Source organism: Acromyrmex echinatior, chromosome 3, assembly GCF_024713525.1.
Source record: "Acromyrmex echinatior isolate Ae372 chromosome 3, ASM2471352v2, whole genome shotgun sequence".
In the NCBI taxonomy this organism is placed as follows: Eukaryota; Metazoa; Arthropoda; class Insecta; order Hymenoptera; family Formicidae; genus Acromyrmex; species Acromyrmex echinatior.
Window position 1 is genome coordinate 5686281 of NC_141854.1, and position 23920 is coordinate 5710200.

At 51.6% G+C, this 23920-nt stretch overlaps 5 protein-coding genes across 5 annotated transcripts; all 5 read right to left on the bottom strand.

The window, feature by feature from the left end:
- Positions 1-1472: 1472 nt before the first annotated feature.
- On the bottom strand, positions 1473-21726 carry LOC147910150 (uncharacterized). The gene is made up of 2 exons (XM_087403948.1): positions 20405-21726; positions 1473-2289 (listed from the first exon to the last, which is right to left on the bottom strand). Exon 1 carries the CDS (start codon positions 21349-21351, stop codon positions 20524-20526), a length of 828 nt encoding a protein of 275 aa, XP_087260074.1. The 5' UTR covers positions 21352-21726; the 3' UTR covers positions 1473-2289; positions 20405-20523.
- On the bottom strand, positions 8109-8711 carry LOC147910151 (uncharacterized). The gene has a single exon (XM_087404013.1). The coding sequence runs from the start codon at positions 8709-8711 to the stop codon at positions 8109-8111; it is 603 nt and encodes a 200-aa protein (XP_087260139.1).
- LOC147910152 (uncharacterized) lies at positions 8927-10672 on the bottom strand. The gene has a single exon (XM_087404014.1). It carries the CDS (start codon positions 10670-10672, stop codon positions 8927-8929), a length of 1746 nt encoding a protein of 581 aa, XP_087260140.1.
- LOC147910153 (uncharacterized) lies at positions 16372-17328 on the bottom strand. Its single transcript, XM_087404015.1, has one exon. It carries the CDS (start codon positions 17326-17328, stop codon positions 16372-16374), a length of 957 nt encoding a protein of 318 aa, XP_087260141.1.
- LOC147910154 (uncharacterized) lies at positions 21413-22042 on the bottom strand. The gene is made up of 2 exons (XM_087404016.1): positions 21770-22042; positions 21413-21637 (listed from the first exon to the last, which is right to left on the bottom strand). Exons 1-2 carry the CDS (start codon positions 22040-22042, stop codon positions 21413-21415), a joined length of 498 nt encoding a protein of 165 aa, XP_087260142.1.
- Positions 22043-23920: the final 1878 nt, after the last annotated feature.

Here is a 23920-nt window from a genome sequence, read left to right on the forward strand (position 1 = left end):
AGTAGCAGTAGCAGCAGCAGTAGCAGTAGCAGTAGCAGTAGCAGTAGCAGTAGCAGTAGCAGTAGCAGTAGCAGTAGCAGTAGCAGTAGCAGAGAGCAGAGAGCAGTAGCAGTAGCAGTAGCAGTAGCAGTAGCAGAGAGCAGAGAGCAGTAGCAGTAGCAGTAGCAGTAGCAGTAGCAGTAGCAGTAGCAGTAGCAGTAGCAGAGAGCAGAGAGCAGTAGCAGTAGCAGTAGCAGTAGCAGAGAGCAGTAGCAGTAGCAGTAGCAGTAGCAGTAGCAGTAGCAGAGAGCAGTAGCAGTAGCAGTAGCAGCAGCAGTAGCAGAGCAGTAGAAGTAGCAGTAGCAGTAGCAGTAGCAGTAGCAGTAGCAGTAGCAGTAGCAGAGCGCAGAGAGCAGTAGCAGTAGCAGTAGCAGTAGCAGTAGCAGTAGCAGTAGCAGTAGCAGTAGCAGTAGCAGTAGCAGTAGCAGTAGCAGATAGCAGTAGCAGTAGCAGTAGCAGTAGCAGTAGCAGATAGCAGTAGCAGTAGCAGTAGCAGTAGCAGTAGCAGTAGCAGAGAGCAGAGAGCAGTAGCAGTAGCAGTAGCAGTAGCAGTAGCAGTAGCAGTAGCAGTAGCAGTAGCAGTAGCAGTAGCAGTAGCAGTAGCAGTAGCAGTAGCAGAGAGCAGAGAGCAGTAGCAGTAGCAGTAGCAGTAGCAGTAGCAGTAGCAGAGAGCAGAGAGCAGTAGCAGTAGCAGTAGCAGTAGCAGTAGCAGTAGCAGAGAGCAGTAGCAGTAGCAGTAGCAGTAGCAGTAGCAGTAGCAGAGAGCAGTAGCAGTAGCAGTAGCAGTAGCAGTAGCAATAGCAATAGCAGTAGCAGAGAGCAGTAGCAGTAGCAGTAGCAGTAGCAGTAGCAGAGAGCAGTAGCAGTAGCAGTAGCAGTAGCAGTAGCAATAGCAATAGCAGTAGCAGAGAGCAGTAGCAGTAGCAGTAGCAGTAGCAGTAGCAGTAGCAGAGAGCATAGAGCAGAGAGCAGTAGCAGTAGCAGTAGCAGTAGCAGTAGCAGTAGCAGTAGCAGTAGCAGAGAGCAGTAGCAGTAGCAGTAGCAGTAGCAGTAGTGGTTTTCACAGTCCACTTTTATCCCGCTCTACCGACCGGACGAAAAGAGTGCGGAGCTCGTCGACGAACAAGAAAATGAAGGTCGCGCATATTATCGAGATTTGTCGGGCGATAATGAAGTAAGTTCATTGAATCCATGTAAATCCATAAATTTTATATAAATGATATGTTCGGATTTGTATAAAATTAATAATTTACATTTTTTTTTTCTTATTTTATATTTTTTTTCTTCTACAATGAAGAGAGACTTAATTGAGAATTAATTCCGATCAATTGATTTTTTTGTAACAAATACTGTGCGAGAATGCACCGCGCGGAAAGATTCGAGTGAGAGAACGGCACAAGGTGATGTGATGCACGACAGTGAAGAGAACTCCGTTTCGTTTAATTTAACAAAAGAATTTTCTTTAATATAATCAGTTACAGAGTCAAAAAATATAATTAATTAAAATTAGATTAACAAACTTCAAATGCGGTCACCCTTTCCAAAATTGTATTTGGAATCGCGGTGATGGAAAATCTCGGCGATTTTCTCGGAAAGAGTCGTTTTATCGCGATTTTACTAAGCGGTTAGCACGGCGATTTTACGAAGCGGTATAGCGAGACTATGATTCTAAGAACTCGAAGAACTTTTAGAAATAAGAACTCTGAGCAGTCTAAGAATTCTAAGCGGTGTAGACGGTATAAGCGGTGTAGACTATTTCAGCAATCTGCGCAATCTGCCTTTAGAACCGGCGAGATCGAAGCATTTATTACTTCCGGTCCGGGCTTTCTTCTTGGGAGAAATCCAATTAAATTTTGCCACAATCGTAATTATCACGTGGCATTGGTTGTACAAAATTGATTGGCGCTTTCGATTCTTTTCTAGCGACGTTCAACGTAACAGTCATGCGCGACAGAAAATCCGTACGCGGGATTGGTGACAGCGCGTGACGTATTCGTCGGAGCGCGGCGCTCGCGTGCGCGAATCGAATTGTTCTAGAACTTTCGATGGTCCGTTGCCGGTGCCTGTTTGCGTGTACCGAATTGTTTTGAAAGACTACAGAACAATGAATCTCTGACTTTGATGAGGCTTAAAGTCAGGCTCGAGATGAAATCACGAGCTCGCCTTGTGCGTGCGTTCAATAACAATTACTGTCGGTCGACCGAAGGAATTCTTACCTTTTTTTTTGAATTACCGATCTCAAACAAATACCTAGTTCGATTTATTGTATTTAGTTATTAAATATATTAAAATTGTTGTAAGTGAAAGTAAATTAATTAAGTATTTAAGATACTTCTCATCATACATTATATCATATAACATGTTGTAAAGATCGATACGAAGATGTGAAGAGAATTATTATGTAATGATGTGAAGAGAATTATTATCTGGTCTCTTACGGTATTCTATCCGTTCTTTGATTGACCGCGTTTGACTCGCAAGTGACGATATTCAGGACGAGGTCTCGCTCTCGAGAGAAGAGCTACAACTTTAATTTGCGACTGTTAGCTTCGAGAAAAATCATTCTATTCGAAATACAGCATTGAGAAGCTCTATCAAAACGAGAGGTGTAAGTGGCTACATATAACAAGATATAAACTATATTGCGGAAAAAGGAGAAAAGAGGTCACGTTGCTGCTCGCGACACATATCGATTTAAAAATAAAAACATTCAATTTAATAAAAATTTTAAATGTGAAAAGACATAATGGAAATTATATTAAATACATAAATTCTTTATGTGAAGTGAACGCATAATTTATAGCGGCAGCAATCAGGAAAGAATTTTAATTAATTTGAAGGTATTAAGTCACAGGTATAAAACAATATTAAGATTTTTTTCATCTTTAAAAAGAAGCTTTAAAAAATATATGGACTAAATACATGCGGGAGAAGGAAAGGAATAAAGTTATATATAAAATATAGATTGTGCTTCTTTCGGTTATAATTAAAAACTGTTCGATAGTTCTTGCCCGATGGTATCGTTACTTCCAAGATTAATTGCGCATCGCACGGTATAGAACAAATATCTAGTTTTGCTTCTCTCCACGTGTCACGGATCTCTCTCGCCGTTCTCCTCGCCCGGTGAAATGACGGTTCCGGGTGCGTCCGTTCCCTCCATCTCGCGAAGAACGTCCCCGTCGCGTCGTTCCTTTCGCCTCTCCTTTCCTTCCCTTCGAAAACGCACGCGCGCGCAGAAACGGCAGTGGCCAAAGAAGAACGAAGCCATATTCACAGCCTGTTCGAGAAAATCTATAAAACGGTAATAAGAGATGATATTTTCCATTCTTTCGCGATGCATTTTTTTCAAAGTCTCTGAATTTCGGGACCAAAAATTCATAATGTTTCGTTCTAAATTTTCAACGTCTGAATTTATCAGCGATAAATTCAGTAACGAGTTATAAAAAATATCGAAATTTTTAATTAATACGCGAAATTATTAATAAGAGTTAAAATTCCATTTAAATTTTCATAAATAATGTTTCTGGCTTTTTTAGCTGCTTTAACGTCGACAGGGGATGTATGTCACTTCATTTTTTATATCAAGTGCAGTCGAGTCTCAGTTATTTGATTTTGTCAAAGCAAGGAGTCTCTCGAGATAATGGGAAGTAGTACTGTCTTGCTATCATTTGATTTTCTAGAAATATTCTGTAACGAGGACTTGAACCAGTAAGGGCGAAGGGGAAACAGGTGAGCGGCCGAGAAAGCAGACGCTCGGAAAGGTGAACGGAAAGAAACGAAGAAACGAAGGGCATTCGGAATGCGGTACTGTTATGCCTTACGGTATACAGACAAGACGGAAATTAGGACCAAACGACATACAGTCTCGTTGTCCATCGTTTGATATGATCATAGAAAATAGCATAATCTTTTCCAAACTTTTATTTCGTTCTCGTTTTATCCTCTGAAATTCGTTGAGAATTTATTTAAAATTTCACATTTCAAATTTAGAGTCAAGCAAAGTGGCAGGCGTTGGAAGTCGAGAACTGAAAATTCAACAGCTCCGAATTGAAGATGGAAAGTTAAAAGCTCTGGATTCACAGTTGATGGTTAGAAGCCGATGCATCGCCCCAAAAATCGAAGCTCCAAAATTCTGCTGGTGGGGGGGTTCCCCTCTCCGAAGGGGCCGCCAAGCCAGGAGCTTCTTCGCGACATTCCCGCCCGAGTATGCTCCCCAAGTTTTCGGGGTCGGGGGAAAGAAAACCCCAAACTCGGGATTGCGCGGTACCCAAACCAGGGCGAATTCCCCTTCTCTGTTCCCCTCGACCGTCTCGCTTTACCAAGAGAAGTCTGCTGGGGAGACCGCTCGACTCTTCCCCCTCGGATGGCGCTCCATCCCCATTAAAGAAAAAATTCAATTCAGTCGCCTGGCTGCAACAGCTAGATGGGCCCTACCATCGCCGTACTCTCCCGGAGGAGTTCAATCCCCCTGGAATGATTCGCCCCGGTTCTGGATTCCACAAGGCCGACAGGTGGTCAAGCGATGGCGCATCGTGCTGACATGCCTCGGTGGAGGGCTGCCATCCGAACCGAAAGGGAAAACCTTCCTAAGAAGAGGGCGAGAGCGCACCGCGCGGACAGTTCGAGTGAAAAAAGGGGCCCCCGGTTGAAGTGCCCGACATAAAGGGAAAAACCCCGTTTCATTTAAATTTAACAAAAAAATTTTCTTTAATGTATTCAGTTACAAAGTCAAAAGATAAAATTTAAATTAAAGTCAATAACAGAATTTTAAAATCGGTCCCTTTTTCCCAAAAGGGCTTGGAATGCGGTGAGGAAATTCGGCGATTTTCCTCAAAGCTTCTCGAAAGTTGGGGTTTACGTTTTCACTAAACGGTTAGCCGGCGATTACGAAGGGGCCCCTAGACTCTGAACTCAAAAATTTTTGGAATAAAAAGGGAGGGGGGCGAGTCGAGGCTTTTTTGCTTTCGTCGGGTTTTTCCCTTTTGGGAAAAACCAAAAAAAATTTGCCAAAATCGAAATTTTTCGTGGCTTAGGTTACAAAATGATTGGGCTTTGGTTCTTTTACGACGTTAAAGGGAACAGTCTGCGCAAAAAGAAAATCCGTGCGTGGGATTGGGCAGTGCTGACGTTCGTCGGAGCGCGGCCTGCGTGCGCAAATTGAATCGTTCTAAACTTTCGTTTGTCCGTTCCCGGGAACGCAATTTGTTTGCGTGTAAAAATTTTTAAAAAAAGAAAAAAGAACGCGAATTGATGTTTTTCAACGGGGATTAAATCTGTTTGAGATGAAACACACTCAATTGTGCTGCGTTCATGACAATTAATGTCGACCTAAAAAGAATTTTTTCGTTTTCTTTCGAATTACCGACCGAACATTCCCGCCCGCCTCTCATCTCCGTGACTTTTATGTATTGCCGTTACCTCGAGCTCGTTGAGATTCAACTGTAAATAAAAAAGCATACAATAAATAATTCGGGGAAAGAACTTGACCGGGAACAGAGATGTTAATAAAATTGAAAAAAAATTTCACAAAAATACACTCATCATTCAAGCTCTTTTTTACTTTGATGTTTTGGGCTCGAGAAAAACCGTTGCCTCGTCGGGAAATAAAACTATTTTTATCAAAGGACGAGTAATTCGATGAGGCGGTTTTGACTGTACCCCCCCCCGCATCGCCGTCTTCTCAGATTTACTGCGTGATTCGCGCCAGAGGCCACTTTTTTTGTGTGAGAGCCGGACGATGAGCTAGCGATCAGCGGTGGGGGCCCAAGCGTCCTTGTCCATTTCGTCTGGTAGCCAGAGTTTAAGTCTCGCTGACCATCTCCCCCAAAGGGGGGTCTCGCATTCGCGAATATTGCCACCTGGAAAAAAAATTTTCCTTCTTGCCGACAAAGACGCTCAGAAAGGCCCGCCTTGGGGCCCCAATTAGCAGGTTTACCTTTTTCAGGGCCCTGAGGTCGTCGGTCGTCCGAAAGTGCATACGGCCTTGATTCAGGCCCTTCTTCCACTTGTGCGAGCAGGTGCTCATTTCCTCGAAGGTGGCCTGGTTTCGCCGATGGTTCGCGCAGTGATACTGCCGATTTCCCCGGCGCCTCCAAAAACCACCAAAAGGGGGTGCCGAAGGGGGATTGAAATTTCCCCCCATCCCCTCCGATTGCTACTGTGCGATCTTTTGTCCTTCTGCCGAGAGCTCAAACTTTTTTCGAAGTTCCGGGTCGGGGGGCCCCCCAAATTTGTGCCCAAAACCGAATAAAATTTGAGCACAGTCCTCTCGGATGTGAATCCCACGGGACGCCGAAGCGTCGGTGGTGTACGCTGAACCCGCCCCCGAGATGACCGCCTGGGCTAAAACAAATAAATACGGCGATGAACGCTTTGTGAGCGCCGTGCCCACGCCTTTGCTCGTCCTGATGAAATAGGCCCGGCGTAGTCGATGCCCACGTGAAGAATGGTCGCGCTGGCGTCACTCTTCCTGGAGGAAGGTTTCCCATCTTTGTTGCGGAGTGGCAGCCCTCCACCGTGTGCATGTCACGCACTGATGCAGCCATCGCTTGCACCACCGCCGGCCTTGCGGAATCCGAACCGGAAGGCGAAGCACCCAGGGTCAGCTGAACTCCTCCGTGAGAGTACGGCGATGGTAGGCTTCCACCAGCAGGCGAGTGAGCCATGACCTTGGAGGCACGATGACAGATGTCGCTCGTCGAAAGACAGCGCGCTGCGTGCTTGAGGCGTCCTCCGACTCGCATGACTCCGTGTTCGTCATGTACGGGCTGAGGATCTGAAGATGACTGGATCTTGCAAGATCGCGTTTGGTTTCGAGCGCAGTCATCTCCTCCTGATAGTGACGTGACTGCACGATGCAATCCATTGTAGGAGTGCGGCGTCGAGTTCGGCTGGGATAGAGCGCTGACCCTTGGAGCTCATTATCTCCGGATCCGACTGAGAGACGCGGCGGACGCCACGCAAGCACCAGGAAGTCACTTTCAGTAATTGGTGCGTGCCGAGAACCAGAGGAGTTCCTTCCGGCTCTTGGTTGCTTTTGATGACCGCCGCGAGTGTGGTGGCCCGTCGCTCCGGTACGTCCTTGATGGGCTCGATGGTTGACGCTTGGCCATAGCGACGAATTCCCGCTCAACCAGGCGGGGCCCGTCCACCATAAGGAATGGCTGAGGAGCTCACTTGGTGTCAGACCCCGGGAGGGCGCAGTCGCGGGTTGTCCTTGCCCGGACGTGACGCCATTGAGCCTCTGGAAGTTGCTGCTGGATTTGCGATACTCGGTTAGCCACGTATGTTTTCCAGCGGGAGCGTGACCTCGAATCCAGTGTAGTGTGACCTTGGAGTCTGACCACAAGATCACTGGTGTTGTTGCAAGGTTTAGGTACGGAGCGCGCGTGCACGAGTACACTTGAAAGCAAGACGGCGGCGCAGAGTTCGAGCCGCGGGAGCGAGACCATTTTGATAGGCGCGACCTTGCTTTTTGCTGTCATAACAGAGTCTTTGTTTGCTTGTTTGTTGTGATGCGGAGATACACCACGGCGGCGTAACCTCTTTCGGACGCGTCGGCGAAGCCGTGCATTCGAGTTGAGAGCTCGTGTCGCCGGTGCCGAGCCAGCGGCCGACTCTGAGCTTCTCAAGCAGTGGAAGTTCTTCCCAGAGTCGCTTCCACTGTTCAGAGATGGTTGACGGCAATGGTGTGTCCCACTCTAGCTGCTGCAGCCAGGCCGACTGAATCAGCATTTTAGCTCGAATGGTTACTGGAGCCAGCCATCCGAGCGGATCGAAGAGTCGAGCGGTCTCCGACAGCAGACCTCTCTTGGTGAACGCGACGACGGTGCGAGGAGGGACAGAGAAGGCGAATTCGTCTCTAGTTGGATACCAGCGCAATCCCAGCGTTGAGTGATTCTCTTGTTCCCACGACCGCGAGTCTCTGGTGAGGCAGAACTCAGTCGGAATGTCGCGAAGAAGTTCCTGACAGTTGGCGGCCCACTTTCGGAGAGAAAACCCGCCCGCCATGCAGAGGTTGCGGAGCTCGACTTGGAGCGCGATAGCGTCGTCTTTATCGTGCGCTCCGGTCACGACATCGTCAACGTAGCAGTCGTGTCGTAACGCACTCGCGCCTCGAGGGAAACGCGGTCCGTCGTCGTCGGCGAGTTGGCGCAACGTGCGATGGCGAGAAATGGCGCGCAAGCGAGACCGTAAGTAACGGTCTTCAACGTAAACTCGCGTATAGGTTCGTCGATGCTGTGGCGCCAAAGTATGCATTGATGCCTTTGATCTTCGGGATGAACGAGAATCTGCCGATACATCTTTTCGATGTCAGCCACTAGCGCGTACCGATGCCACCGCCACCGCAGAAGTACGTTCGCGAGGGGTGGCAGCAAGTTAGCCCCAACTAATAGATGCGTATTGAGCGACTCACCAGACCTTGTGCGCTGCGATCCGTTGAAGACGACTCTGAGCTTGGTCATGGTGCTGGATTCTCGAAGGACACCGTGATGCGGAAGGTAGCACCGATCTTCGCTGGAATTCGGAGGTTCTGGCGCCAATTCCATGTGTCCTTGGTCCTCGTAGTCCTTCAGGAAGGCTCGGTAGAGATCGCCGAATCGTGCGTCTCTCTCACATCGTCGCTCCATGGCGTCTAAGAGCCGTTCGGCAGATCTTCTCGTATCAATCATCGTAGTCAGCGGAGATGCGAAAGGTAGTCGCACGATGTATCGTCCTTCGGCAGTGCGTTGATGCTGCAGCGCGAAGATGTCTTCGCATTGCTGCTCCCTTGGCGTGAGTGCGACCGGAGCGGGCGCTTCTCGTTCCTGCTCCCAGAAGCGGTGCACAAGGTCGGCAAGCTCGTGATCTACGGTGCACTGAAGCGAGTGGCGTTGTGCTGAGTTGGTTACTGGTCGCAACCTCCCGATAAGATCCAGCCGAGCAGCGTCTTTTGAGCGATAGGCGCTTGGGGGCCTCCCTTGCGGAGACCATCCTGGAGAATGATTGAGCATACTTCCGCTCCAAAAAGCAACTCAATAGCGTCGTTTGCTGTGTAGTCGGGATCAGCCAGTTGGAGCCCCTTTAGATGTGGCCACTCCGTTCTGATCCTTGCGTGAGAGCCTTGATAAAGCGACAGACGTGGCAGAACAAAGGCTCCGACGGTGAAGTCGGTCCCTGTTGTTAACGAGGTCACCTTGAGTGTCACCTTTCCCCTGCTGGGCCCGGAGCTTTTGCCGCTGATGCCGATGACCTCGATTGAGGATCGAGAGCGCGGCAAGCGTAGGCGTTGGACCAGAGCCTCGGAAATTAGAGAAATTTCAGAACCTTGATCGATGAGCACGCGTGTGGTGTGCTGATTGCCGTGACGATCAGCGATGGAAACTCGCGCCGTTGCGAGCAAAATGGCTTTGTGGTTGTTGTCGCGTCGCACCGCCGACAGTGAGCTGACTTCTTGAGGTTTCGGTGAAGCGTACGCGTCGTGTAACATGGAGTGGTGACGAGACTTGCACGTAGCACACGTCTTCGTCGAATGGCACTTCGCGAAAGCATGAGAGCCGAGACAGTTAAAGCACAGCTTGTGAGTTTCGGCGACGGCCTTGCGGTCGACCGCGGATTTTTTCTTGAATTCTTCACATACCATCACGTTGTGTTTTCCCTTGCATAGGACGCATTGTGAAGATTCGGTGTATTTTTTGACGTGATGCGATTTGGCAGATCGCGACGGGTTGTCGGAGACCTTGAGCGATTGTGGTTTGGCGGCTGTAAGAGTAAGTGCTCTTTGGTTTATGAAGTTCATTAGCTCCTTAAGAGTGGGCATGTCGCTCGAGGCGCGTGAGAGTGACTCCCACTCCAGGCGAGTTCTTGGATCGAAGAGCTCGACGGCAAGATGAGTTAGTAGATCGAAGCCATGAGAGTTGATAGGCCTATCAATGTTCTCCTGGCCGTTGACTACCCTGGTCAAGGCGTTGAAGACGCGGTTGAGCTCCTCCGCACTTTCGCTCTTCATCTTAGCCACGGCGGTAAACTTGGAGAAATTGGAGCGAGATAACTCTCTCTTATTTTCGTACCGCTCGCTTAGCAGCTCCCATGCGCGTGGATAGTTGTCTTCGGTCATCGCTAATGGTTGAATCAGTTCCTTGGCAGGACCTTCCAGACAAGTTTTCAGGTAATGAAATTTCTCGATTGCTGAGATTGATGAATTGTTTCCGACAATGGATTGGAAGAGATCTCGGAATGTAGGCCAGTCTTCGAATGCGCCAGAGAACGAACTAATCTTGAGGCGAGGCAGCGACGGTTTTCCGGAAGACACATTACCTTCTGTTTTGGAAGCTGAGCTCGGTTCTTTCGCAATGAGTTTCGTCCGATACTCGTTCAGCAGGCCGCGCTGCTGCACGTACGTGTTTTCGGCGGAATCGGCAAATTGAGACGTGTTGTACTCACTTTGATCGAAGGCTTCCTTGTAATGTGCTCGAATAAGCTTGTGTTGCTGTTCGAATTCCGTCCACATCTGGTCGAGAAGCGCCAAGCGGGTTTCGACATTGTGGAGGGTGATGTTGGCCGTCCCCAATTTCTTCAAATTGGTTATTGACCTGGCCATACGACCATGGATGTCACTCTGGGCGCTCAGCAAGGCGGCTATTTCGTCACTCATGCTTTCACTTGCGAATTTTTCTCTCTCTGATTTTCTTGATGATGCGCGCATTGGACGCGATGCACTCGACACTGCGGATGCCGGCGAAAATCCGGCTCGAAGGACCAGAAAATGTGCGAGAGCGCACCGCGCGGACAGATTCGAGTGAGAAAACGGCACAAGGTTGATATGATGCACGACAGTGAAGAGAACTCCGTTTCATTTAATTTAACAAAAGAATTTCTTTAATGTATTCAGTTACAAAGTCAAAAGATATAATTAATTAAAGATCAGATTAACAGAATATTAAATGCGGTCACCTTTTCCAAATTGAGCTTGGAATCGCGGTGATGGAAAATCTCGGCGATTTTCCTCGAAGCTTCTCGAAAGATTCGGTTATAGCGATTTCACTAAACGGTTAGCACGGCGATTTTACGAAGCGCGACTATGACTCTAAGAACTCTAAGAACTTTTTGGAAGTAAGAAGGAGGACGGCGAGATCGAGGCATTTATTGCTTTCGATCTGAGCTTTCCCTTTTGGGAAAAATCCAATAAAAATTTGCCACAATCGTAATTATTACGTGGCATTAGGTGTACAAAATTGATTGGCGCTTTGGATTCTTTTCTAGCGACGTTCAACGTAACAGTCATGCGCGACAGAAAATCCGTGCGTGGGATTGGTGACAGCGCGTGACGTATTCGTCGGAGCGCGGCGCTCGCGTGCGCGAATTGAATCGTTCTAGAACTTTCGATTGTCCGTTGCCGGTAACGACAACTTGTTTGCGTGTAACGAATTGTTTTTAAAAAGAACAAAGAACGACGAATTTGATGATTTCAACGAGGATTAAAATCATGTTTGAGATGAAATCACGAGCTCAATTTGTGCATGCGTTCAATGACAATTAATGTCGATCGACTGAAAGAATTCTTGCTTTTCTTTCGAATTACCGATCTCGAACAAAGAGTGACTCCTGCACGACCATTTCTTCACGTGGGCATCGACTACGCCGGGCCTATATTCATCAGGACGAGCAAAGGGCGTGGGCACAGCGCTCACAAAGCGTTCATCGCAGTTTTGTTTGTTTTATAAGGAGTATGACTTTGCTCATGCGGTTTTTTTCCGAAATTCGAGGCTTTATTTTAAAAAACTGGTTATACATTTATGATTCAAAGTATTGTCCATCGCTGGCCACTACTTTTTCCCATCTTTCGGGCAGCATACGAATCCCGCGTCAAAAAACTGGTCATCTTTTGAGGCGATCCACGAATCGATCCAATTTTTTACTTCTTCATAAGACCGGAAGTGCTGGTCAGCCAGTTCGTATGCCATTGATCGAAACAAGTGAGAGTCAGAGGGAGCAACGTCTAGAGAATACGGTGGGTGGGGTAGGACTTCCCATTTCAACGTTTCCAAGTATGTCTTGACCACTTTCGCAACATGGGGTCGAGCATTGTCATGCTGCAAAATCACTTTATCGTGTCTCTCGTTGTATTGCGGCCGTTTGTCTTTCAATGCTCGGCTCAAACGCATCAATTGCGTTCGATACCGATCGCCTGTGATTGTTTCAGTCGATTTTAACAGCTCATAATATACTACGCCGAACTGGGCCACCAAATACAGAGCATGATCTTGGATCCGTGAATATTCGGTTTGGCCGTCGACGTGGAAGCATGGCTGGGAATTCCCCATGATTTTCTGCGCTTGGGATTATCGTAATGAACCCATTTTTCGTCCCCAGTCACAATGCGATGCAGAAAGCCCTTCCGTCTTTGTCTTTCAAGCAGCTGTTCACAAGCAAACAAACGTCGTTCAACATCTCTCGGCTTCAACTCGTACGGTACCCAATTTCTTTGCTTCTGAATCATTCCCATTTCTTTGAGACGTTTTGAAATGGCTGATTGAGTCACTCCTAATGATCGTGCCAATTCTTTTTGATTTTGACAAGAGTCTTAATCAAGTAATGCCTTCAATTCTGCATCTTCGAAAACCTTCTCTCTTCCACCGCTATGCTGGTCTTCGACGTGAAAATCACCGTTCTTGAAACCACTTATGACACGTTCTTTCACTAATAGCGGCTTCACCATAAATATTTGAAAGCATTCGATGAGCCTCAGCCGCAAAAGTCTTCATATAGAAGCAGAAAATTAAAACCTCCCGCAAATGACAAGAATTTGGCTCGTAAACTGACATTTTCAATCGAGAATAACTTTATGATGCAGACACAAATCGACTAATGATTCTAATAGGATTATGTTGACAGATGCTCAAGTTTATTGTGTGACGTCTATGATCTATTTATTTCGATCACCACTTACCGCTAAAGCCATCTATACGAAAACCGAATGAGCAAAGTCATACACCTAATAGTTCCAAGGCCGTTCACCTCGAGGTCTCTGTTTCAGCATACACCACCGACGCTTTTCTGGCTGCTCTCCGTCGCTTCACATCTCGCCGAGGACTTTGCACGGATATCTATTCCGATTGCGGCACCAATTTTTCGGGCGCCGACCGGCAACTTCGAGAGATGCTCCGAGCCTCCTCGTCAGAAGGACGAAAGATCGCACACGTCGCTACATCAGAGGGGATCCATTGGCATTTTAACCCCCCTTCGGCACCACATTTTGGTGGACTCTGGGAGGCGGCCATGAAATCTGCTAAGTATCACCTGCGCCGAACCATCGGCGAAACCAGGCTCACCTTCGAAGAAATGAGCACCCTGCTTGCACAAGTGGGGGCATGCCTGAACTCCCGGCCCATGCATGCCCTCTCCGACGACCTCACGGCTCTGACACCAGGTCACCTGCTCATCGGAGCACCACTGCTGGCCATTCCCGAGCCTTCCTTGACGGACAAGAAGGAAAATTTGCTTTCCAGGTGGCAACTTGTCCAGCGGATGCGAGACCACTTCTGGCAGAGATGGTCACGCGAGTACTTACACACTCTGGCTACCAGACCGAAATGGACCAAGGACGCTTTGCCACCACGCATTGGATCGCTATGCATCATTCGTTCCGAGCTTCTAGAACAATTCAATTCGCGCACGCGAGCGCCGCGCTTCGACGAATACGTCACGCGCTGTCACCAATCCCAGGTCAGGATTTTCTGTCGCGCATGATTGTTCCTCCCGGGCAGATTGCTTAGATAGTTTACACCGCTTAGAGTTGAGTGGTTCTCTTGTTCCCACGACCGCGAATCTCTGGTGAGGCAGTACTCGGGCGGAATGTCGCGAAGAAGCTCCTGGCAGTTGGCGGCCCACTTTCGGAGAGAGAACCCGCCCACCATGCAGAAGTTGCGGAGCTCTCGATTTGGAGAGCGATAGCATCGGCTTTGTTATGCGCTCCGGTTACGACATCGTCGACGTACCAGTCGTGTCGTGCCTCGCATCTGCGCCTCGAGGGAAACGCGATCCGTCGTCATCGGCGAGTTGACGCAGAGTGCGAATGGCGAGAAATGGCGCGCAAGCGAGACCGTAAGTGACGGTTTTCAATGTAAACTCGCGTATAGGCTCATCAACGCTGTGTCGCCAAAGAATGCATTGATGCCTTTGATCGTCGGGATGAACAAGAATCTGCCCATACATCTTTACGATGTCAGCCACTAGCGCGTACCGATGCCACCGCCACCGCCACCGCCACCGCCACCGCCACCGCCACCGCCACCGCCACCGCCACCGCCACCGCCACCGCCACCGCCACCGCCACCGCCACCGCCACCGCCACCGCCACCGCCCCCGCCCCCGCCCCCGCCCCCGCCCCCGCCACCGCCACCGCCACCGCCACCGCCACCGCCACCGCCACCGCCACCGCCACCGCCACCGCCACCGCCACCGCCACCGCCACCGCCACCGGCCACCTGCCAACCGCCACCCGCCACCGCCACCGCCACCGCACCGCCACCGCCACCGCCACCGCACACCAGCCACCGCCACCGTCCACCAGCCACCGCACACCGCCACCGCCACCGCCACCGCCACCGCCACCGCCAACCGCCACCGCCACCGCCACCCGCCCACGCGGCCACCGTGCCACCGCCACCGGGGGGGGGGGGGGGGGGCCACCGCCACCGCCCACCCGCCACCGCCACCGACACCGCCAACCGCCACCGCCACCCACCGCCACAGGCCACCGCCACCGCCACCGCCACCAGCCACCGCCACCGCCACCGCCACCGCCACCGCCACCGCCACCGCCACCGCCACCGCCACTGCCACCGCCACCGCCACCCGCCACCGCCACCGCCACCGCCCCGCCACCGCCACCGCCCCGCCACCGCACCGCCACCGCCACCGCACCGCCACCGCCACCGCCACCGCCACCGCCACCGCCACGCCACCGCCACGCCCCCCACCGCACCGCCACCACCGCCAACCGCCACCGCCACCGTCCACCGCCACCGCCACCGCCACCGCCACCGCCACCGCCAACCGCCACCGCCACCGCCACCGCCACCCGCCACCGCCACCGCCACCGCCACCGCCACCGCCACCGCCACCGCCACCGCCACCGCCACCGCCACCGCCACCGCCACCGCCACCGCCCACCGCCACCGCCACGCCACCGCCACCGCCACCGCCACCGCCACCGCCACCCGCCGCCGCCGCCGCCACCGCCACCGCCACCGCCACCGCCACCGCCACCGCCACCGCCCCCGCCACCGCCACCGCCACCGCCACCGCCACCGCCACCGCCACCGCCACCGCCACCGCCACCGCCACCGCCACCGCCACCGCCACCGCCACCGCCACCGCCACCGCCACCGCCACCGCCACCGCCACCGCCACCGCCACCGCCACCGCCACCGCCACCGCCACCGCCACCGCCACCGCCACCGCCACCGCCACCGCCACCGCCACCGCCACCGCCACCGCCACCGCCACCGCCACCGCCACCGCCACCGCCACCGCCACCGCCACCGCCACCGCCACCGCCACCGCCACCGCCACCACCACCGCCACCGCCACCGCCACCGCCACCGCCACCGCCACCGCCACCGCCACCGCCACCGCCAACCGCCACCGCCACCGCCACCGCCACCGCCACCGCCACCGCCACCGCCACCGCCACCGCCACCGCCACCGCCACCGCCACCGCCACCGCCACCGCCACCGCCACCGCCACCGCCACCGCCACCGCCACCGCCACCGCCACCGCCACCGCCACCGCCACCGCCACCGCCACCGCCACCGCCACCGCCACCGCCACCGCCACCGCCACCGCCACCGCCACCGCAGAAGTACGTTCGCGAGGGGTGGCAGCAAGTTAGCTCCAACTAGCAGATGAGTATTGAGTGACTCACCGGACCTTGTACGCTGCGATCCGTTGAAGACGACCCTGAGCTTCGTAGTGGTGCTGGATTCTCGAAGGACGCCGTGGTGTGGAAGGTAGCACCGATCTTCGCTAGAATTCGGAGGTTTTTGCGCCAATTTCATGTGACCTTGGTCCTCGTATTCCTTCAGGAAGGCGCGGTAGAGATCGCCGAATCGTACGTCTCTCTCATAGCGTCGCTCCATGGCGATTAAGAGTCGTTCAGCAGATCTTCGCGTCTCAACCAGCGTCGTCGGCGGAGATGCAAAGGGTAGTCGCACTATGTATCGTCCTTCGACAGTGCTGTTGTTGGTGCTGCAGCGCGAAAATGTCTTCGCATTGCTGCTCTTTTGGCGTGAGTACGATGGGAGCGGGCACCTCTCGTTCCTGCTCCCAGAAGCGGTGCACAAGTTCGGCTAGCATGATCTGCGGTGCACTGAAGCGAGTGGCGCTGTGCTGAGTTGGTCGCAACCTCCCGATAGGATCCAGCCGAGCAGTGTCTTTTGAGCGATAGGCGCTTGGGGGCCTCCTTTGCGAAGACCATCTTGGAGAATGATTGAGCATACTTCCGCTCCAAAAAGTAGCTCAATAGAGTCGTTTGCTGCGTAGTCCGGATCAGTCAATTGGAGCCCGTTTAAGTGTGGCCACTCCATTCTGATCCTTGCGTGAGAGCCTTGGTAAAGCGAAAGACGTGGCAGAATAAAGGCTCCGACGGTGAAGTCGGTCCCTGTGGTTAACGAGGTCACGTTGAGCGTCACCTTTCCCCTGCTGGGCCCGGAGCTTTTGCCGCTGATGCCGATGACTTCGATTGCGGATCGAGAGCGTGGCAGGCGTAGGCGCTGGACCAGAGCCTCGGAAATCAAAGAAATTTCCGAACCTTGGTCGATGAGCACGCGTGTGGTATGCCGATTGCCGTGACCATCAGCGATGGAAACTCGCGCAGTTGCGAGCAAAATAGCCTTGTGGTCGTTGTCGCGGCGCACTGCCGACAGTGAGCTGACCTCTTGAGGTTTCGGTGAAACGTACGCGTCGTGTAACATTGAGTGGTGACGAGACTTGCACGTCGCACACGTCCTCGTCGACTGGCACTTCGCGAAAGTATGAGAGCCGAGACAGTTGAAGCACAGCTTGTGAGTTTCGGCGACGGCCTTGCGGTCGACAGCGGATTTCTTCTTGAATTCTTCACACACCATCACGTGGTGTTTACCCTTGCATAGGACGCATTGAGAAGATTCGGTGTGTTTCTCGACGTGATGATGCGACTTGGCAGATCGCGACGGGTTGTCGGAGACCTTGAGCGATTTTGGTTTGGCGGCTTTGAGAGTACGTGCCCTTTGGTTTATGAAGTTCATCAGCTCTTTGAGAGTGGGCATGTCGCTCGAGGCGCTTGAGAGTGACTCCCACTCCAGGCGAGTTCTTGGATCGAAGAGCTCGACGACAAGATGATTTAGTAGATCGAAGCCATGAGAGTCGATAGGCCTGTCAATGCTCTCCTGGCCGTTGACTACCCTGGTAGTCAACTGCGTTGAAGATGCGGTTGAGCTCCTCCTCAGTTTCGTTCTTCATCTTAGCCACGGCGGTAAAACACTTGGAGAAATTGGAGCGTGATAACTCTCTCTTATTTTCGTACTGCTCGCTCAGCAGCTCCCATGCGCGTGGATAGTTGTCTTCGGTCATTGCTAACGGTCGAATCAGTTCCTCAGCAGGACCCTCCAGACAAGTTTTCAGGTAATGAAATTTCTCGATTGCTGAGATTGATGAATTGTTTCCGACAATGGATTGGAAGAGGTCTCGGAATGTAGGCCAATCTTCGAATGCGCCAGAGAAAGAACTAATCTTGAGGCGAGGCAGCGACGGTTTTCCGGAAGACACATTACCTTCTGTTTTGGAAGCTGAACTCGGTTCCTTCGCCATGAGTTTCGTCCGGTAATCGTTCAGCAGGCCGCGCTGCAGCACGTACGTGTTTTCGGCGGAATCGGCAAATTGAGACGTGTTGTACTCACTTTGATCGAAGGCTTCCTTGTAATGTGCTCGAATAAGCTTGTGTTGCTGTTCGAATTCCGTCCACATCTGGTCGAGAAGCGCCAAGCGGGTTTCGACATTGTGGAGGGTGATGTTGGCCGTCCCCAATTTCTTCAAATTGACCTGGCCATACGACCATGGATGTCACTCTGGGCGCTCAGCAAGGCGGCTATTTCGTCACTCATGCTTTCACTTGCGAATTTTTCTCTCTCTGATTTTCTTGATGATGCGCGCATTGGACGCGATGCACTCGACACTGCGGATGCCGGCGAGAATCCGGCTCGAAGGACCAGAAAATGTGCGGGAGTGCGGAAAGGTTCGAGTGAGAGAACGGCACACGGTTGATATGATACACGACAGTAAAGAGAACTCCGTTTCTTTGTAAATTAACAAAAGAATTTTCTTTAATATGATCAGTTACAGAGTCAGAAATTATAATTAATTAAATATTAGACAGATTAACAGAATATCAAATGCGGTCACCTTTTCCAAATTGTAGTTGGAATCACGGTGATGGAAAATCTCGGCGATTTTCTCGGCACTTTTGAAAGGATTCGTTTTATAGCGGTTTTCACTAAGCGGTTAGCACGGCGGTTTTACGAAGCGATCTAGTAGCGAGACTATGATTCTAAGAACTCGAAGAACTTTTAGAAGTAAGAACTCTAAGAAGTCTAAGAACTCAAAGCGGTGTAAACTATCTAAGCAATCTGCCCGGGAGGAACAATCATGCGCGACAGAAAATCCTGACCTGGGATTGGTGACAGCGCGTGACGTATTCGTCGAAGCGCGGCGCTCGCGTGCGCGAATTGAATTGTTCTAGAAGCTCGGAACGAATGATGCATAGCGATCCAATGCGTGGTGGCAAAGCGTCCTTGGTCCATTTCGGTCTGGTAGCCAGAGTGTGTAAGTACTCGCGTGACCATCTCTGCCAGAAGTGGTCTCGCATCCGCTGGACAAGTTGCCACCTGGAAAGCAAATTTTCCTTCTTGTCCGTCAAGGAAGGCTCGGGAATGGCCAGCAGTGGTGCCCCGATGAGCAGGTGACCTGGTGTCAGAGCCGTGAGGTCGTCGGAGAGGGCATGCATGGGCCGGGAGTTCAGGCATGCCCCCACTTGTGCAAGCAGGGTGCTCATTTCTTCGAAGGTGAGCCTGGTTTCGCCGATGGTTCGGCGCAGGTGATACTTAGCAGATTTCATGGCCGCCTCCCAGAGTCCACCAAAATGTGGTGCCGAAGGGGGGTTAAAATGCCAATGGATCCCCTCTGATGTAGCGACGTGTGCGATCTTTCGTCCTTCTGACGAGGAGGCTCGGAGCATCTCTCGAAGTTGCCGGTCGGCGCCCGAAAAATTGGTGCCGCAATCGGAATAGATATCCGTGCAAAGTCCTCGGCGAGATGTGAAGCGACGGAGAGCAGCCAGAAAAGCGTCGGTGGTGTATGCTGAAACAGAGACCTCGAGGTGAACGGCCTTGGAACTATTAGGTGTATGACTTTGCTCATTCGGTTTTCGTATAGATGGCTTTAGCGGTAAGTGGTGATCGAAATAAATAGATCATAGACGTCACACAATAAACTTGAGCATCTGTCAACATAATCCTATTAGAATCATTAGTCGATTTGTGTCTGCATCATAAAGTTATTCTCGATTGAAAATGTCAGTTTACGAGCCAAATTCTTGTCATTTGCGGGAGGTTTTAATTTTCTGCTTCTATATGAAGACTTTTGCGGCTGAGGCTCATCGAATGCTTTCAAATATTTATGGTGAAGCCGCTATTAGTGAAAGAACGTGTCATAAGTGGTTTCAAGAACGGTGATTTTCACGTCGAAGACCAGCATAGCGGTGGAAGAGAGAAGGTTTTCGAAGATGCAGAATTGAAGGCATTACTTGATTAAGACTCTTGTCAAAATCAAAAAGAATTGGCACGATCATTAGGAGTGACTCAATCAGCCATTTCAAAACGTCTCAAAGAAATGGGAATGATTCAGAAGCAAAGAAATTGGGTACCGTACGAGTTGAAGCCGAGAGATGTTGAACGACGTTTGTTTGCTTGTGAACAGCTGCTTGAAAGACAAAGACGGAAGGGCTTTCTGCATCGCATTGTGACTGGGGACGAAAAATGGGTTCATTACGATAATCCCAAGCGCAGAAAATCATGGGGAATTCCCAGCCATGCTTCCACGTCGACGGCCAAACCGAATATTCACGGATCCAAGATCATGCTCTGTATTTGGTGGGACCAGTTCGGCGTAGTATATTATGAGCTGTTAAAATCGACTGAAACAATCACAGGCGATCGGTATCGAACGCAATTGATGCGTTTGAGCCGAGCATTGAAAGACAAACGGCCGCAATACAACGAGAGACACGATAAAGTGATTTTGCAGCATGACAATGCTCGACCCCATGTTGCGAAAGTGGTCAAGACATACTTGGAAACGTTGAAATGGGAAGTCCTACCCCACCCACCGTATTCTCTAGACGTTGCTCCCTCTGACTGTCACTTGTTTCGATCAATGGCATACGAACTGGCTGACCAGCACTTCCGGTCTTATGAAGAAGTAAAAAATTGGATCGATTCGTGGATCGCCTCAAAAGATGACCAGTTTTTTCGACGCGGGATTCGTATGCTGCCCGAAAGATGGGAAAAAGTAGTGGCCAGCGATGGACAATACTTTGAATCATAAATGTATAACCAGTTTTTTAAAATAAAGCCTCGAATTTCGGAAAAAAACCGCATGAGCAAAGTCATACTCCTTATAAAACAAACAAAACTGCGATGAACGCTTTGTGAGCGCTGTGCCCACGCCCTTTGCTCGTCCTGATGAATATAGGCCCGGCGTAGTCGATGCCCACGTGAAGAAATGGTCGTGCAGGAGTCACTCTTCTTGGAGGAAGGTTTCCCATTTTCGGTTGCGGAGTGGCAGCCCTCCACCGAGTGCATGTCACGCACTGATGCCGCCATCGCTTGACCACTGCTCGGCCTTGTGGAATCCAGAACCGGAGGCGAAGCATTCCCAGGGTCATCTGAACTCCTCCGTGGAGAGTACGGCGATGGTAGGTCCCAGTCTAGCTGTTGCAGCCAGGCCGACTGAATTAGAATTTTTGCTTGAATGGTTCCTGGAGCCAGCCATCCGAGCGGGTCGAAGAGTCGAGCGGTCTCCGACAGCAGACTTCTCTTGGTAAACGCGACGACGGTGCGAGGAGGAACAGAGAAGGCGAATTCGTCCCTGGTTGGATACCAGCGCAATCCCAGAGTTGAGTGGTTCTCTTGTTCCCACGACCGCGAATCTCTGGTGAGGCAGTACTCGGGCGGAATGTCGCGAAGAAGCTCCTGGCAGTTGGCGGCCCACTTTCGGAGAGAGAACCCGCCCACCATGCAGAAGTTGCGGAGCTCTCGATTTGGAGAGCGATAGCATCGGCTTTGTTATGCGCTCCGGTTACGACATCGTCGACGTAGCAGTCGTGTCGTGCCTCGCATCTGCGCCTCGAGGGAAACGCGATCCGTCGTCATCGGCGAGTTGACGCAGAGTGCGAATGGCGAGAAATGGCGCGCAAGCGAGACCGTAAGTGACGGTTTTCAATGTAAACTCGCGTATAGGCTCATCAACGCTGTGTCGCCAAAGAATGCATTGATGCCTTTGATCGTCGGGATGAACAAGAATCTGCCGATACATCTTTTCGATGTCAGCCACTAGCGCGTACCGATGCCACCGCCACCGCCACCGCCACCGCCACCGCCACCGCCACCGCCACCGCCACCGCCACCGCCACCGCCACCGCCACCGCAGAAGTACGTTCGCGAGGGGTGGCAGCAAGTTAGCTCCAACTAGCAGATGAGTATTGAGTGACTCACCGGACCTTGTACGCTGCGATCCGTTGAAGACGACCCTGAGCTTCGTAGTGGTGCTGGATTCTCGAAGGACGCCGTGGTGTGGAAGGTAGCACCGATCTTCGCTAGAATTCGGAGGTTTTTGCGCCAATTTCATGTGACCTTGGTCCTCGTATTCCTTCAGGAAGGCGCGGTATAGATCGCCGAATCGTACGTCTCTCTCATAGCGTCGCTCCATGGCGATTAAGAGTCGTTCAGCAGATCTTCGCGTCTCAACCAGCGTCGTCGGCGGAGATGCAAAGGGTAGTCGCACTATGTATCGTCCTTCGACAGTGCTGTTGTTGGTGCTGCAGCGCGAAAATGTCTTCGCATTGCTGCTCTTTTGGCGTGAGTGCGATGGGAGCGGGCACCTCTCGTTCCTGCTCCCAGAAGCGGTGCACAAGTTCGGCTAGCATGATCTGCGGTGCACTGAAGCGAGTGGCGCTGTGCTGAGTTGGTCGCAACCTCCCGATAGGATCCAGCCGAGCAGTGTCTTTTGAGCGATAGGCGCTTGGGGGCCTCCTTTGCGAAGACCATCTTGGAGAATGATTGAGCATACTTCCGCTCCAAAAAGTAGCTCAATAGAGTCGTTTGCTGCGTAGTCCGGATCAGTCAATTGGAGCCCGTTTAAGTGTGGCCACTCCTGATTCTGATCCTTGCGTGAGAGCCTTGGCTAAAGCGAAAGACGTGGCAGAATAAAGGCTCCGACGGTGAAGTCGGTCCCTGTGGTTAACGAGGTCACGTTGAGCGTCACCTTTCCCCTGCTGGGCCCGGAGCTTTTGCCGCTGATGCCGATGACTTCGATTGCGGATCGAGAGCGTGGCAGGCGTAGGCGCTGGACCAGAGCCTCGGAAATCAAAGAAATTTCCGAACCTTGGTCGATGAGCACGCGTGTGGTATGCCGATTGCCGTGACCATCAGCGATGGAAACTCGCGCAGTTGCGAGCAAAATAGCCTTGTGGTCGTTGTCGCGGCGCACTGCCGACAGTGAGCTGACCTCTTGAGGTTTCGGTGAAACGTACGCGTCGTGTAACATTGAGTGGTGACGTCCTCGACTTGCACACGTCCTCGTCGACTGGCACTTCGCGAAAGTATGAGAGCCGAGACAGTTGAAGCACAGCTTGTGAGTTTCGGCGACGGCCTTGCGGTCGACAGCGGATTTCTTCTTGAGTTCTTCACACACCATCACGTGGTGTTGTTTACCCTTGCATAGGACGCATTGAGAAGATTCGGTGTGTTTCTTGACGTGATGATGCGACTTGGCAGATCGCGACGGGTTGTCGGAGACCTTGAGCGATTTTGGTTTGGCGGCTTTGAGAGTACGTGCCCTTTGGTTTATGAAGTTCATCAGCTCTTTGAGAGTGGGCATGTCGCTCGAGGCGCTTGAGAGTGACTCCCACTCCAGGCGAGTTCTTGGATCGAAGAGCTCGACGACAAGATGATTTAGTAGATCGAAGCCATGAGAGTCGATAGGCCTGTCAATGCTCTCCTGGCCGTTGACTACCCTGGTCACAGCGTTGAAGATGCGGTTGAGCTCCTCCTCAGTTTCGTTCTTCATCTTAGCCACGGCGGTAAAACACTTGGAGAAATTGGAGCGTGATAACTCTCTCTTATTTTCGTACTGCTTGCTCAGCAGCTCCCATGCGCGTGGATATTTGTCTTCGGTCATTGCTAACGGTCGAATCAGTTCCTCAGCAGGACCCTCCAGACAAGTTTTCAGGTAATGAAATTTCTCGATTGCTGAGATTGATGAATTGTTTCCGACAATGGATTGGAAGAGGTCTCGGAATGTAGGCCAATCTTCGAATGCGCCAGAGAAAGAACTAATCTTGAGGCGAGGCAGCGACGGTTTTCCGGAAGACACATTACCTTCTGTTTTGGAAGCTGAACTCGGTTCCTTCGCCATGAGTTTCGTCCGGTAATCGTTCAGCAGGCCGCGCTGCAGCACGTACGTGTTTTCGGCGGAATCGGCAAATTGAGACGTGTTGTACTCACTTTGATCGAAGGCTTCCTTGTAATGTGCTCGAATAAGCTTGTGTTGCTGTTCGAATTCCGTCCACATCTCCGTCGAGAAGCG

What these genes read in the sequence shown, in the direction of transcription:
- LOC147910153 (XM_087404015.1), bottom strand. Translation starts at nt 17,328, where the DNA reads ATGCCCACTCTCAAAGAGCTGATGAACTTCATAAACCAAAGGGCACGT.
- LOC147910151 (XM_087404013.1), bottom strand. Translation starts at nt 8,711, where the DNA reads ATGATTGATACGAGAAGATCTGCCGAACGGCTCTTAGACGCCATGGAG.
- LOC147910154 (XM_087404016.1), bottom strand. Translation starts at nt 22,042, where the DNA reads ATGGAGCGACGCTATGAGAGAGACGTACGATTCGGCGATCTATACCGC. An exon ending in TGCTGCCACCCCTCGCGAAC is followed by an intron (nt 21,638 to 21,769) that starts GTACTTCTGCGG and finishes ATGTATCGGCAG; the next exon opens with ATTCTTGTTCATCCCGACGA.
- LOC147910150 (XM_087403948.1), bottom strand. Translation starts at nt 21,351, where the DNA reads ATGGTGGGCGGGTTCTCTCTCCGAAAGTGGGCCGCCAACTGCCAGGAG.
- LOC147910152 (XM_087404014.1), bottom strand. Translation starts at nt 10,672, where the DNA reads ATGAGTGACGAAATAGCCGCCTTGCTGAGCGCCCAGAGTGACATCCAT.